Source organism: Taudactylus pleione, unplaced genomic scaffold (assembly GCF_031769625.1).
Source record: "Taudactylus pleione unplaced genomic scaffold, aTauple2 ptg000408l, whole genome shotgun sequence".
Taxonomy (NCBI): domain Eukaryota; kingdom Metazoa; phylum Chordata; class Amphibia; order Anura; family Myobatrachidae; genus Taudactylus; species Taudactylus pleione.
Window position 1 is genome coordinate 9059666 of NW_028284810.1, and position 16469 is coordinate 9076134.

The 16469-nt window shown below is 45.3% G+C and overlaps 1 protein-coding gene across 2 annotated transcripts in view; it reads right to left on the bottom strand.

Moving 5' to 3' along the window:
* Positions 1 to 14375, bottom strand: part of IRF2 (interferon regulatory factor 2) — a 106809-nt gene extending 92434 nt beyond the window's left edge. For both annotated transcript variants that reach the window (XM_088446980.1, XM_088446979.1), the window contains exon 1: positions 14353 to 14375. In XM_088446980.1, the coding sequence (XP_088303106.1) occupies positions 14353 to 14360 (8 nt within the window). In that variant the 5' untranslated portion in view covers positions 14361 to 14375. The remainder of the gene's footprint in view (positions 1 to 14352) is intronic.
* Between the last annotated feature and the right edge of the window lie 2094 nt (positions 14376 to 16469).

Consider the following 16469-nt stretch of genomic DNA (forward strand, 5'->3'; position numbering starts at 1 on the left):
GGGCTCGTGAACATGGCCACTGGATGCAAGATTATTGGAAACTTGTAGCCTGGTCCTAGGAGTCTAGGCTCCAACTGTTTTGGGCAGATTAAAAGTCATGCGTGGGGACAAAAACCGATAAGGCAATGGACTTTGCATACCAACAAGGGGCAGTCCAGAGCAGCCATGGCTCTGTTATGGTATCAGGTGTTTTCAGTTGGCACGCATTTGTACCTGTGATACATTTGAAGACATAACTGAATAGCAGAAGCTACATAACAATCCTTGTGGATCATTTACACCCATTCATATCATGCATTCACTCAGACAGGAGTGGGCTCTTCAGCGTGATGATGCACCACCACATAGGTCCATAACCACCAGATTATGGCTGACGGAGCATTCCTCTGAGTTTGGCATCATGAGTTGGCTCTCTCGTTCTCTGGGCTTGAACCTAATAGAACATGTGGGATGCAGTGCAATGTGTCATCAATGACAGGGTTCCACCACCAGTGAGTATTAGGGAATTGTGGACCATTATTCAGGAGGCATGGTGTCCATGTAATATTAAAACATATAAAACATTTTCACTATATACAGACAGTAAATTTATAATATATAAGAAATTAATATTTAAAAAAAGACAGCATCAGTAAAATAATATCAGAAATAAAAACAAATGAATCCGAAAAATAAAGCATAAAATCATTAAAATAGCCCACTTTTAGAAGTATACTCATAGAAGCAGTGCTCAAAGTGGGAATTTCGAGGTGAGAGTATGGAGATTTGCATCTCCACCCCCCTTCAGCCCCTGCTTCCATGTCACCCCCTGCACCTCTCACCCCCATACTTCTTCCTGCCTGCTCCCCTCTCTCACCCCCTGCCCTTCTCACTAACTGATTCCCTCACACTCTCACCCGATACACCACTAACTGCCTGCTTCCCTTTGCCCCTCTCTCTATTCCCTCTCTCTCAACCTCCCCTCTCTCTAATTCCCTCTGACCTGTCTCTCTGCACTGGAATGGAGCCGGTGGGAGCATCGGATCCAAGCTGCTGCTGCACTGCAGTTTACAGTCAGGACCTGGCTTGCGGACCGGCTCAGACTGCCAATCAAAAAAGGGGAGTCTTTTTTAATCCAGCACCGGCCATGAGCCAATGAGAAGTTAGCAGCTTCTCATTGGCTGGCAGGCGGCGAGCCCGCAATTGGCTGGTGGTTATCTACGATTGGCTGGCGGCTAATGCTTACTTTAAACTGCAGTGTAGCTGGGACCCGATGCTCCGTCCCGGCTATGTGCCAGCGCCGTCGCCGACCCAGATGTGCCCCCAGCGGGACACATCTCTACACAATGCCACAGCTATTCCAGCACTGGAATCCCATACTTGATCCCAGCGATGGCACATTCTTTTATGTGGCTAAAATGAAGTGGCGCCAGGAAGTGACAGTGTGTCATACCACTGTATACCGCCCCACTTTGACCACTGCATAGAAGTTAGCTATTTTATTTATTTTATGACCGACACACCCTTTATTTGTACTATGCTGAGGCAGAGAAGAGTGAAAGAATTTTCACTCACCTCTGCCATAACTACAGAGCAGTGCGCACATAAGAGTAACGTGCATTCCTGCGGTCATGTGGGTGCTGCTCAGGTTTTTCTGTCAGTGCTGAAATTGAGGACGCTGTCTCTTTCTCAGTGACATATTCTCTACAGATGGTCTACATTGCTGGCAGTTCAAAAGGGAAGAGAGTCCATAAACGGGCAATATCTTCCTCCTCCTCCTCTTCTGAAGAAATTTCCTATAAAAGAAAAAAGTTAATTCCTGTAAATTCTTGTCAGGAACTCTGGAACCTCTCACTCCACAGACTCTGAGATAGAAAAGTTTCCTTTTGACAGTGCCAGGTCATCTTCCTGTTTAGGGAGACTACTGTCACAAAAAAAAGAAAAAGAAAAGTAAGTTTAACCTCAGGCAAACCTGTTCAGGTGATTTTCCCCCATTCTCTGGAATTCTCTGTAGTAGACATTCTAGTACTAGAAGCAACCACGACACTTCTACAGCAGCTCCTAACCTGTCTGGCCAGAGGGTCTGGCCAGAGTGTGCGCACATCATAGACTGCAGTCTATGCAGTCCTCTCCTCCCTCCCATCTCAGTGATTGACAGCTGATGCCACTGGGATGTGGGGTTTAAGTCAAACTGTGGCAAGTGGCGGAGCCTAAATAAGGGGGCATGGCTTAAGACCGGCACTGCCAGCAAACAGGCTGGCTTCTAGGGACTGCATTAGCCGCAGCCCCTAGAAGAAAGATAGGGCTGCCGTTATAGCAGGGAAATGGTTTCCCATGGGTCTGGCAGTCCCAGGGGGAGAAAACACCTCCCTGACTGCCTGTCTGGCTGTGATGAGCAGGGAGTGCTTCCAATAATAAGTCCCTGCCACTGCTTCTACCTGTAGCTGGTATAATGCTTCTGCCCATAGCAGGCAGCATGAAGGGATCCACAGTCAGAGCCGTAGAGAGCCGCGGCAGGCCCAGGTACAGAGGGGGCGTGGCCTAATTGCGGGAGGTGTGGCCACGCCCCCTCGAGCACAAAAAAACAAAACACGTTTTGCAGCGCTGCGCGCCGGGGAGGGGGGAGCTGTGAGCCCCTCAGCCCGGCGCAAAGCCAGGGGGCGCGATCAGTGTGATCGCTCCCCCCACAGGAAAAGGAGACTGCTGTGGCTGCTGCTCAGCAGCCACGAGCAGTCTCCAACTGCAGCTCAGCACATGCTGTGTGCTGGGCTGCTGAGAGAGAGGAGGGAGGGGGTAGCGGCACCGGACCCGGGCCCCTCAGGAAGCCCGAGCCTGGGTAATCTGTACCCGCTCCCCCCCCCTGCCCACAGTCAGTATAAAGGGTCACCTACCAGACGGCCACACAAATCTCTGGCTTTAGCGGGGGAAACCCCTACAAAAAAATGATACGCCACACACTGGGCCACATATGGACCCCCATATTTAACATCATGAATAGACCCCTAAGTCATTTGGGATATGGTTTTCTTTTTTGACATATTGGGACATCCTGCATAGCTATTGGTATTCATTTATTACAGTTTGTTGATTCATTATTTCCTAATTGTCTGCTATTATGTGCTTATATAATAGAAAGTGATAAAAGTAATATTTGACCATATTTTTCATATTTATGAATTTTTTTCCACATCAGCATAATACACTATGGCACAAGGCTTGGCTCCAATAGCTACTGTCAGTTGTTATCATTAACAGATCTGCTAACACATATGGCACTTTGCTTATTAGTTTATTGTGTACATTCCTGCACATATAATTTAAGAATTAATTAATAATCATGTTTGCACTTTGTTTTGTGCTGAGTATATCTGGCATGCAGTATTTCTATTTCAATTATAATGTATAAAAGGTATGTTTTATAATTCTATTTTTTCTTTTTTCTTCCCTTCTTGGAGTGGGCCATACATAGAAGTTCTGTTCTGTTTCTCTTTTGTCAAATATATGGATGAAAGGGATGTGGAAGATGAATGCGATGTCCTTCCTCTGGACAGATCTATCTCTACCCCTATACTTTCCCTCCCCCTGCCCTTCTCCAGAAGGTTTTACAGAAAATCAGGGAAGACCGAGTGCCTCAAATCGTGATAGTGTATCATGTATGGCCATCCAGAGTCTGGTTTTCTCTGATCAGCCAGTTATGCATATGGCCAAAGTTTCCCCTAAGTTATTCAAGAAATGCTTCCAGGGAACCCTAGACATGGTTGTGTAAGTACAGGGAAAAAATTGTGTATGATTCCCCTGTAGTTAGCACAACTAGCACCAGGCTCAGATCCGGTCCTGGTTCTGGAATTACAGGGGAAAAAAATGCGTAGGGTTCCCCTGTAATTTCCACAACCAGCACCGGACCCTTTCTAGCAGGGGGGGTAATGTCAGAGCCTGTTACGAATCCCAAAGCCTGCTCCATGTGAACTGCCTAAAACCCAGGCTAGCAATGTCTTCCACCAATAACAACCGCACGTTGTTCCCTTAGAATTATGAGACGTTCACCGGTACTTAGGCGGCCATCTGGTCTTAAAACTCGGGGTAATAGAGGTTCACACAGAAATACAATGGGATTCAATGGAGAGAGGAATGACAGGAACAGAAACTGGTATCCAGGAGACTTGAAAGTCAATGATATGGCTGATGAACCGATGGAGCGTCTAGGAGCCGTTTGTAGAAGACAGTACTCAATTGATGCGGCTTTGGTAGAGGTATTATTTGGTAGAGGTATTATTTCTGCTGGAAAATGAAACAGGAAGCATATCCACAGCAACAGAAAATAATTCAGAACAAAACTAAATAAACATAGGCAGAGAGATGAACATACCTAGGAACAGGAGAAATAAATAAACAAATAAAAATATAAGAGCAATGTGTGCAAATGCTAGGAGCTTAGGAAATAAAATCCCTGAACTAATTGCAATAATGACAAGGGATGATCTGGATATTGTGGCTATTACGGAGTCATTGTGCAATGAAAATCATGACTGGGACATAGCTATACCGGGATATACTTTATTTAGGAAGGACAGAATGGGAAGAATAGGAGGAGGAGTAGCAATGTATGTCAAGGAAAGCATAAATACTACATTAATACATAGTATTGAAGTAAAAACCGAGTCACTTTGGGTGACTATAGAAACAGGGGAGAAAGTGATTGTTCGTATTGGGGTGATCTACAGACCACCAGGTCAGGAAGAGGAACTGGACAATAAACTATTGCAGGACATTACCAAAATGGCATTAAAAGGAGAGGTTATAGTCATGGGAGATTTTAATCTACCCGATATAAACTGGGAACTGTCTGTGGCAAGTTCCACTAGAAGTAGGGACATCCTGAATTCATTGCATGGAGTCTCCCTCTAGCAATTGGTAAGGGAGCCCACTCAGAAAGATGCAATATTAGACTTAATACTTACAAATGGAGACAGAATATCTGATGTAAAAGTGGGTGAAAACCTGGGATCCAGTGATCATCAAGCAGTATGGTTCAGAATAAAGACAGATACTGACTCACCCCATAGAAAAACAAAGGTGTTAGATTTTAGGAAGGCTGATTTTGCAGGGATGGGAAGATGTGTAAGCAAATCTTTGGCAGAGTGGAGAAACTTGAAAGGAGTCCAGGAGAGGTGGGAAAATGTAAAAAGTGCAATATTAAAGGCAACAGACCTTTGTATTAAAAGGGTTAGGAAAGCCACAAGGAAAAGGAAGCCAGTGTGGTTTGGGAAAGAGGTAGCAAGTATTGTGAATGCAAAAAAGATGGCCTTTAGGAAATACAAGCAGACGCAAAATAATGAAGACCAAGAGGTGTACCTTGTAAAACAGAAGGAGGCTAAGAAAGTAATCAGATGTGCAAAGGCAAAAGCTGAGGAGAAAATGGCACAGTCACTGGGAAAAGGGGGCAAAACTTTTTTTAAGTATATAAGCAAAAGGAGAAAAACAAAAGGTGGAATAAAAAGACTAAAGACAGAAAGAGGGAGTCTTGTTGAGGGAGACAATGTAATAGCTGATCACCTTAACTTAACTGTGGCCCCTTGCCCTGAGAGAGAGGGCAGGGGGCCACAGTTAAGTTGCAGGTATAATCAGAAAAATGAGGTAGGAACAAACACATTTACAGAGGAGAAGATCCCAACAGAACTCTCAAAACTGAAAGTGGATAAATCAATGGGGCCAGATGGGATACATCCAAGGATACTAAATGAGCTTAAAGGGGTGCTGGTAACACCATTAACAGAATTATTCAACCAGTCACTGGCTACTGGAGTAATTCCAGAGGACAAAAATAAAGCAAATGTTGTCCCACTGCACAAAAGTGGAAGCAAGGAAGAGGCAAGCAACTACCGACTAGTGAGCCTTACATCAGTAGTAGGGAAATTGATGGAAACATTCTTAAAAGAAAGAGTAGTAGATTATCTCAAATCCAGCAATTTGTAGGATCCCAAACAGCATTTACTGGGGGGAGATCGTGTCAAACAAATCTTATTGACTTTTTTGACTGGGTGACTAAGGAAATAAATAAAGGGGGGGCCATAGATATAGCTTATCTAGACTTTAGTAAGGCTTTTGACACTGTTCCCCATCGGAGACTGTTAAAGAAACTGGAAAGCATGGGATTAGATACAAAGATAGTTGAATGGATAAGATCATGGCTGCAGGATAGGAAAACAGAGAGTTGTAGTAAACGGAGTGCAGTCTCAAGAGGGAAATGTTACCAGTGGAGTACCTCAGGGATCTGTACTTGGACCAGTGCTTTTTAATATCTTTATTTGTGACATTTCAAATGGTATTGAAGGGAAACTATGCCTTTTTGCAGATGACACAAAGGTATGCAACAGGGTAGACACACCAGGAGGGGTAAAACAAATGATTGATGATAGGTAGACTAGAGGAATGGTCAAGAACGTGGCAACTACAGTATAATGCCAAAAAATGCAAGATCATGCACTTGGGTTTCAAAATCCAAAGGCTAAATATATTATTAATGGCACTATACTGGAAACTACTGAAGAGGAAAGGGATCTAGGAATCACTATTTCAGGTGACTTAAAGGCAAGCAAACATTGTAACAAAGCAATGAGGAAGGCAAGTCAGATGCTTGGTTGCATAGGGAGAGGAATCAGTAGTAGAAAGAAAGAAGTGATAATACCACTGTATAGGTCATTGGTACGTCCTCATCTCAAATACTGTGGGCCTGATTCAGAGCCGGACGCTATTTGCGCTCGCTCGTTCAGAAAAAGGGGCCGGATATTTAAATTGAGCGCTCGCTCTTTGCAGTGTGTTGACGCCTCTATGTATGAGCGAGCGAACGAAACATGCGCTCGCTGTTTTGTAAAGACGCCCCCTGGTCGCTCGCATCTTACATCATCTCCGCTATTTATTTGATTAATCGAGTACATCGAAAGGCATCTGAATTGCTCGCAGTGCTTGTGGTAGGATTTTCCTACCGCAATCATGCGAACAGTTCAGGATAAGAAACAACCAAGTGACGTGGTCGATGACGCTGCTTTGTTAATTATGCACACCCTTAAACCGCCCGTTTTGACCGTTTGGCACGCCTGCGTTCGGATCACCACTCCCCGTTTTCAAGCACCTTCCCCTGTTACCACCCACAAACGCCTCATCCTGTCACTCAAATTAGCAGGCACTCGCTATTTTGCGAGCGCTCGATTTCCGACCGCAATGACTGGTTGGCGCATGCGCATTATGACCCATACGCATGTGCAGATGTGCGAACATCGCTCGGAGCGAACGAGCGGCCACTTACGAGCGGCTCTGAATCAGGCCCAGTGTTCAGTTCTGGAGGCCATATCTCCTGAAGGATATTAATACATTAGAGACTGTACAAAGAAGGGCAACTAAAATGGTGCAAGGTCTACACCACAAAACGTACCAGGAAAGACTAAAAGATCTTAATATGTATAGTTTGGAGCAGAGAAGGGAAAGGGGGGCATGATAATAACGTTCAAATATATAAAGGGTTTTAACAAGGTAAAGGAAGGAGACATTCTTCAAAGAAAGAGAAGTATTAGAACAAGAGTACATGTTCTAAAACTGGAGGGTGGTAGGTCCAGGGGAAATTCGAGGAAAAATTACTTCACAGAAAGGGTAGTGGACAAGGGGAATAGCCTCCAATCAGAGGTGGTAGAGGCTAAGACAGTAGAGCAATTTAAACATGCATGGGATAGACATAAAGATATCCTTCAGAAGAAGTAAGGATCAATAAGTGTTAAGGTAACAATGGCCCTCATTCAGAGCCGTACGCTCTGAGCAGAGCGCACGCTCTGAATGAGGGCTGGCCTCCATGAAAATGGAGCGTCCTTCTGGACGCTCGTATAGCTGTGGGTCACCACTCACAGGCTATACGAGCGTGCATTTTGATGGCCGCGATGGTCGTGACCATCGCGACCATCGAAATTGCGAGCCGGAGCCTGCGGTTGAGGTTTTCAACCGCAAGCTCCGGAGTGATTTTGGCTCTATCAGAGCCAAAATCACTCCCACTGACATCACTAGTGATGTCAGTGGGCCGGCTTCTGACGGGAGGCGTTCCCGTGGGAACGCCCCCATCAGGGAGGCACGCCCCCGGCACGCCTACCAAAGGGGGCGTGCTGTCAATCAACATTGACAGCACGCCCCCTTTGATCGGACACAACGAGCGAAGGACTTTCCTTCGCTCGTCGCGTCTGGCGCATGCGCACGACGGAGCTCCCTCCGTCGTGCGCATGCTCAGTGCAGAACATCGACCCACTTGCGAGCGGACAGCCGCTCGCGAGTGGGTCTGAATCAGGCCCAATATGTTTAAAAATGGGGCAGACTAGATGGGCCAAGTGGTCTTATCTGCCGTCAAATTCTATGTTTCTATGGTAACCGATGGTGCGGCTTGGAGCCAATTGTAGAAGACAGTACTCAATTAATTGCGGCTTTGGTACCTGGCTATGGCTATGCAAAGTCCTTTAAAAAAAAAAAATGAACACTTAACAAGCATTTTACAGTAAGATACATGCATGCATCTCACTGATGTATGCATATATCTGTGTCAAAACGGAATGCTCATGCTAAAATCGAAAGCATAAAGCAGGTTTATTCATTTGGGGATTTGAAGTTCGATTTTGTGTTTGATAAATCGAATAATAGTAAATAAGGAATTTGTGTGTAGGTCGATGTAAAAGTACCGATGTTTTTCCGATGTTCGATTTTGAGTGGGATTTGAGTGAAATTCAGTTTTATATTCGATTTGACATTCGATTTTGCCTTTAGTAAATCTCCAAATGCAAAATCGAATGAAAATAGAATGTGAAATCACACTATAATCGAACCTTTGTAAATATACCCCTAGATCTCCTAGCCTCCAAATATGAGTTGGGCCTAGCGTCAGCTACCATCAGATCATATGGTTCTGCTCTAGCCATCATAATCCCAAACTTAACGGATAACAGACTATGGAGCCTATTCATGATGTTAATTATCGAGGTCCGAATGGACCCCGATAATTAACATTGTAACTCCCCGCGGCTGCCAGAGCAATTCATTATTGCTCCGGCGCGGTGACAGCTGATGCGAAATCAGCTGTCCCCGTGAGCGGCTTCACTGCTCCTTTTTGGAGCAGTGAATCTTTTCAGAGCAGTGATGGGAATGCGCATGGGTGACCTACAGGTCACCCATGCGCACAAGAACCCCGACGTCCGGCGGAAGGAGCCGGACAGGGGTGGAGGGATCCGAAAGGACTTCATTCCCATAGGGAAGGAGCGGGTTGCTAGCCCAGAGCAGGAGCATTCGCCATCTGAAGATGGCAAATGCTACCACACTCGAGCTCCGAAAATATTATATTTTCAGAGCTTGATGAATTCTGTCCCCATACTAGTGTATGGGGACAGCGGGCCATTCTGCCAATGGAAGGTAAGCAGGAGATATCTGTGATACTAGTGTATGGGGACAGCAGGCCATTCTGCCAGAGGAAGGTAAGCAGGAGATATCTGTGATACTAGAATATGGGGACAGTGGGCCATTTCGCAAGAGGAAGGTAAGCAGGAGATATCTGTGATACTAGTACATGGGGACAGCGGGCCATTCTGCCAAAGGAAGGTAAGCAGGAGATATCTGTGATACCAGTGTATGGGAACAGCGGTCCATTCCGCAAAAGGAAGGTAAGCAGGATATATCTGTAATACTAGTGTATGGGGACAGTGGACCATTCCGCAAAAGGAAGGTAAGCAGGAGATATCTGTGATACTTCCTGCTTTACTTTCTTGATGAATGACCCGATTACTTAATTTTTACAAATGCAGGTGAAAATGTGCATTTTCATCTGCTTTTGCAAAAATGAGTGATATGAATAGGCCCCCTATATCTCTGTTGGTTATGAGGCATATACCCCTCTAGACCCATCCTACCAAAGTACTCCCACACTTAGGACCCTTTCCTCACCTTCCTAGCTTTTTGGTAGAGGGACTGTGGGCCTGATTCAGAGCCGGATGCTCTGACCAGAGCGCTCGCTCTGAATCAGGGCCCTCCTCCATTAAAATGGAGCGTCCTCCTGGACGCTTGTATAGCTGTGGGTGACCATCCACAGCATATACGAGCATCCAAAAAGATGGTCGCGATGGTCTTGACCATCGTGACCATCGGACTTGCGACGGAGACCCTGCGGTAGGGTCTCCCTGCCACAAGCCCTGGAGTGATTTTGGCTCTATCAGAGCCAAAATCACTCCCACTGACATCACTAGTGATGTCAGTGGAGCCGGCTTCAGACAGTAGGTGTTCCCATGGGAACGCCTCCGTCTGGCAGGCACACCCCCGGCACGCCCACCAAAGGGGGCGTGCTGTCAGTCACCATCGACAGCACGCCCCCTTTGGTGCGAGACCCGGAGCAACAGCTTGGCTGTCGCAGTCCGGGTCTCGCGCATGGGCACGATGGAGCTCCCTCCGTCGTGCGCATGCGCAGTGGGGAACATCGACCCACTTGCGAGCGTACTTACGCTTGCGAGTGGGTCTGAATGACCCCCTGTATCATTAGACTTTTAGGCTGTAAGTTGGCATTTTTGTTGGCTCTAGCTATAGCAGCTACAGGAGCTGAGCTGACCCTCATACAGACCTCAGACCCATGTGGGAAACCCTTTCACCCATAAAGATCCTCTACAATCAGAGGATGGATCTTGGCATCCACGAAAGAAGCTGGGATAGATACAACTCAAAAGCCACACCTTATGGGGGGCAGCAGCCACAAGGACATCCCTTTGCAGTTGATAATGCTAGCAGCAAGATTGTCCTCCATCCATACCTTTGCTAAGCATTTATGGAGACCAAGCGATATACAGTAGTCTGCCCACCTGCTATTGCTAGATGGCAAGCCTGCCGAAGAACAATACACCAGCTTGCAGGAATCTATGACCTACAATACAAACTGAATTTGTTCTAGGGAACAAGATTGCCACCTAGCAACAGCTGCCACCCTACCCATCATTCTCTCCTTTGCTAGGACTGCTGTCCCTCTGAAGATGATATGTTTGATTATTAATAGCCTTTCCTTCTGTTATCCTTCAAGGCACAGCAAGGGACCCAAAGAAGCCTCAGGCAGCCACCAATAAGGAGAGAAGTAATCTACTTCCTTACATTAGATTCCTTCCTAAAGTTTGGAGCTGATGCCGTCTATCCAGTTCTTCCTCACTTTTGGCTCCGATCTTAGCATATAATTAGTTTTCATAACTTGTCATTTAGAGTTCAATAAAATTGTTGGTTGCAAATCATTTGTGTCTTGGTTCTCTGTAATAATTTAAAAGTGCCAGACTTGTCAGGCTGAGAGGTTACCTCTTTTCTCCTACTATTACTTTCTATGATTGGTTTGCCACCAGCGACCTTCTGAAAAATCTGAACAATGGTGCTCTGATGGGCACCCTTATTACCGTGGGCGTGCACGTGACCCGCGTGTGCATGCACACTGCTCCATCATTATGTCAGAGGTAAGTGAAAATTCTTTCACTCTCCTCTGCCTCAGCATACTCGGGAGGCTTGCTGCCTAACCCACCTGCTGTTGCTAGGTAACAATCCTGCTCCCTTGAACAAATCCAGTTTGCAGGTCATAGATTCCTGCATATTAGTGATCAGCCTCTCACAGGTGGTCTGGCAATCAATGTGACTCTTTTGCGCACTGCTTTCCAACAAAAAGAACCTTCTTTAGAGAAGAGCAATCATTGACAATTGAAAAATATTAGTTTGCTCAAAGGGACAGCAGTGAGAACTTGTGACTAATCTATCATTATTGTGGGGTTTCTGCTTTATTCCAGAACTATACCAGCACTTCTTGTCCGTCAAGCTTTATTGTGCAGGTTAGCAGGCTGGTTTTGCCTGTGGAAACTGACCTTTTACACTAGATCCAGCAGGGAACTAGTACTCAGAGTTTCATGCAGCCAACAAGGTGCAATAATCCTATATAGTCAGGCATCCAAATATATTTACAAATGTATAAATAGCTAGAGTGAAAATAATTGTGTACAAAAGCACATCCAGTCCTACAAAATAAGCATGCTACAGTCCACATACAGAGTCTAGGGTAAGATGGAATCTATGGAAATTCAGATGTACTGTATGAAGAATATCTAAAGGCAGAGTAACAATTTAATTACAACAAACATTAGAAGTTGCAGTTGCCAAATTCTCATACTGGAAAACTATCACAAAATTGACATCATAGGACCCCATACAGTGCCCCTACCATACAGTAATCTCTCCATGCAGAATGTGGCAAATATGTTCATTCAGCCTAGACATTCACAGCTGGCCACTTGATTTCAATTTAATACTGTTTGACTTAACCTCAAAGCATCTGGTCTTGGAATCTTTGGCCCTCATTCAGAGCCGTTCGCTATTTGTGGTCGCTCGTTTAAAAACAAGGGGTGGCTATTCAAATGATCCGTACGCACATTGCAGTCTGTTCACACCTCTAAGTCTGAACGAGCGAGCAAAACATACGCTCGTTTATTTGTTAAAAACGCCCCCTGGCCGCTCGCATCCTACGTCATGTCCGCTATTTATTAGATTAATCGAGTACATCGACCAGCGTATGAACTGCTCGCTATTCTTGTGGTTGGTGTTTGCTACCACAAATTTGCGAGCAGTTCTGGCTATAAAATAACCCAGTGACGTGGTCACTGACGCTGCTGTTTTAAATATGCACACCCATAAAACGCCCGTTTTGACCTTTAAGCACGCCTGCGTTCGGATCTCCACTCCCCATTTTCAAGCACCTTCCCCTGTTACCACCCACATACGCCTCATTCTGTCACTCAAAATAGCAGGCACTCGCTATATTGCGTACCAACGATTTTCGGCCGCACTGACTGGTTCGCGCATGCGTACTAAAAACCGTACGCATGCGCAGATGTGCAAACATCGCTCGGAACGAGCGTACTGCCGCTAACGAGCGGCTCTGAATGAGGGCCTTTTACTCTTAGCCTAACTCCATTGCTCCATTTATAATCCACCATTATCTGCTGAATAGTGCTAATAGCAATAAACATAAGCCCATCATAATCACAGAAATAGACAATAAGCATATCACCCCCACCAGCCCCCTTAGATAGTAGTGACCCTCGCCATACTTTAATACAGGGTACAATTCTAAAGACTGAAATGCTTGTATGGAAAGGGAAAAACCAAATAATTAAGGTGCCAGCAAATGCTGCATTTATTCTCTGGTTCTGGTTTGTCTTAATTTTTAAATGGAGCATGTAGACCAGGGGTATTACTAGAACTTTGTGGGCCCCATAGTATACTTTTTAAGGGCCCCCCAACTCAGATCTCAACCAGAGTGTATACATATATATCAATGTGTATGTATATATATATATATATATATATATATATGTTCCAAAGAAGTTGGCACTCTTCAAACTGTGGGTCGACAACCGCGGTGCTACACTCCAATAATAGACAAAAGCAGCACAATGAGTGGCACTCAAACGGAAATCAATCAAGACAAAGTGGTCCAGAGGTCAACGTTTCAGATTTTACTCCTCCGTCAGGACTGTCCACTGATCCACTGTGTCTTGCTGATTGATTTACAAGTCCGTTTGAGTGCCACTCATTGCAGTGGCAAATGCAGGATTTCTAGAGGGGAGTTTCCAAATGCCTGATTTTAGAGCAAGTGTGGCCAGTTCATGAAGAGGGTATAATTAGCACTTATCCAGCTTTAATATGCATCATACAAAGTATATTGTGTTGCATAGTTCCAGCATATACAGGACCAGCGATCACAGTAAGCCATTAGATGCGGCAGTAGGTCCTGTCTGAGCAGAATGTTTTTTTTCAGATGTGGGCACCATTCCTGAGCATTGGAGCAAGTCTGGAAGTCTGGGGTAGCAGTAGAAGAACCTAGCACTGCCCTGGACATATATGTACATATTGGTCTCCTTATGTACTGGATAGTGTATTATTATACAGTATTAATAATTAACCCTATTGATGGTCTATAGCAGTGCACCCCTAACAGTGGATGTTTTCCACATCTCCTAGTTGGTGCACAGGTATATTTATTACTGGCTGACACATTTGAAAAGATCCACAGTTGGTGCTAATCATTTCATTTGTGATACTGAGAAGAACATGCAGCACTAGTAACATTTGTATTATATTACTATTTCTATTGGGGTCATGGTGTGTGCTGGGGAGAGGGGTTTCCAGGCAGACGGAACCCCCCCCCCTGCATTTGCCTATGCATTGTGCTGCTTTTACATATGTACTTTGTAAGGTGCTGTGGAACCTTTGTGGCGCCATATAAATAAAGGATAATAATAATTAATATTGTTCTTTACAGTGGAACTACAATCACAAGTACCAGCATACCTGGACATTAAGGGCCTGCTGGTACCTATAGATCTTAAAAAAGACAGGACTATAGGCCCCCATACATCAGCAATTGATTGCAGCAATTGTGCAATTTGCAATCGATTGTGTATAAAAATCTTTCCCTTTTTCAATCGATTGCAGATTGCAGAATTGCCACAATCGATTGAAAAAGGGAAAGATTTTTATACACAATCGATTGCAAATTGCACGATTGCTGCAATCAATTGCTGATGTATGGGGGCCTTTACACACCGATTGATTTGTTAATTACACTTGCACTGACACTCACACACTTCATACTCACCTGCTCCTTGGTGGTGATCAATTCCCTTGTCTAGTAGAAACCCAGTCTCGGTAAAATAAAAAAATGCCTTGTCCCAAGCCCACGGAATGGTATGAGCTGTTGTGACAGCTATTTGGGGAGATATATGAAGCTCAGAGCGGTATCAGAGCACGTTATGTGTGCTGACACCACTTCTCCCCGATAAGATATACCGCGCTATACCCCTAAATGTGTTGCGTATTTTTGTGTTCTACAAATATACTAGAATGATATGTGTGAAGAATCTGTTTATTGGTTAATCAGTGTTAACCTCAGACCTATATCACACTATGGGGTCTATTTACTAAGCAGTGTTAGGAGACAGAGTGAAAGGTGATAAGCTCCCAACTGTCATTTTTCAAACACAGCCTGTGAGATGACAGTTGGGAGCTGATTGGCTGGCACCTTATCACTTTCTTATCACTTTTCACTCTGTCTCCTAACACTGCTCAGTAAATAGACCCCTATATGTACAGTTGTTTAAACAATCCTATATGGTAAACAATGTATAACAGGTTATCAAGGTTATTCATTACATACAGGGATAGCAGAGTTACTAATGTTGCACAGTATTAATAACAGTTATAATTGTAGTATATTTGCATATATAAAACATAACATATTAATCAAGGTGGGGTATAAGTCTGTCTGCTTTTGGGTTTGTGACTAATAGCCACCTGTAGGGGTATACCACTTCTTTAGTGGTGTGTTGCCAGGTGTCTTATTATTATAAGAGAGCGGCATCCCGCCCTACTTATTGGTTACCGTCTTTATACAGTACTGAGTTTGGAGGGCTGCGTACCATAAGGGGTAAAATAGTCCTTAAAAAATATATATTAGGGGGGGGGTTGTTGATTCAGTGACAACACTGTTACCTCAACCTTCGGTTCTGCTGTGTTCTTTAGTGTGGTCCTGTTTAACTTCAGGCTGTGCTGGCGCCCCTTGTTTGAGGTGCAGCCAACGGCGTTGCTTGGTCTGGCTATACCATTGGGCATCAACTCTCGGCGGGGTGCCTGCTGGTCGGATCAGGTGGTTTACTTGTTCAACAAAGGTGACTGCAATCATAAATGATGTGGGAAGTCCAGGAGCAGAGCCTCTTGTAGCTGGTGGAAGGGGTCATGTTGGAGGGTCTGTAACACATATATAGATACTAACACATATATCCACACTAACACAGACATACATACACATATATACATTCTAACACATGCTAAAACATACATACTTATTACTTACACTGCTGATGCAACAGCAGGTTGCTAATAGGACGGGCACCTCGCATCAATAGACAGGGCCGACTCCAGCTGTCTGAGCACCCTGTGCTGGTCCTTGAGAATTTGGGGGCGTGGCCTAATTACCATAGGCCATGCCCCCTACGTGCCGTTATTTGGAGGCGTGCCCTCATGGCACGCCTCCAAATAACGACAGGCAGGGGGTAAATCCCAGAAATCCGTCACTGGCTGTGCTTCCCCCCAGCCCTCTCCCGTCAGTGAATGGCTGCGGCGCACATGCGCGGCATCCATTCACACTCCGGGGGTCGGCACTGCCGCACAGCTGTGGCAGTGTTGGTCCCCAGCCTCCCGATTTGACCACCGGTGGGCCAATACTGTCCCGCTGAAATCGGGATGCTGGGGAGGGGTGCGCCCTCTACGGGTGGTGCCCCTGTGCGACCGCACTGGTCGAACACCCCTAGAGCTGGCCCTGTCAATAGGCATCGCCCCCTCTGAAATGACGTGATTCCTGGGTGTATGGGGTTGGGGCTTGCCACATTGGCCCCGCCCACACTGTGATC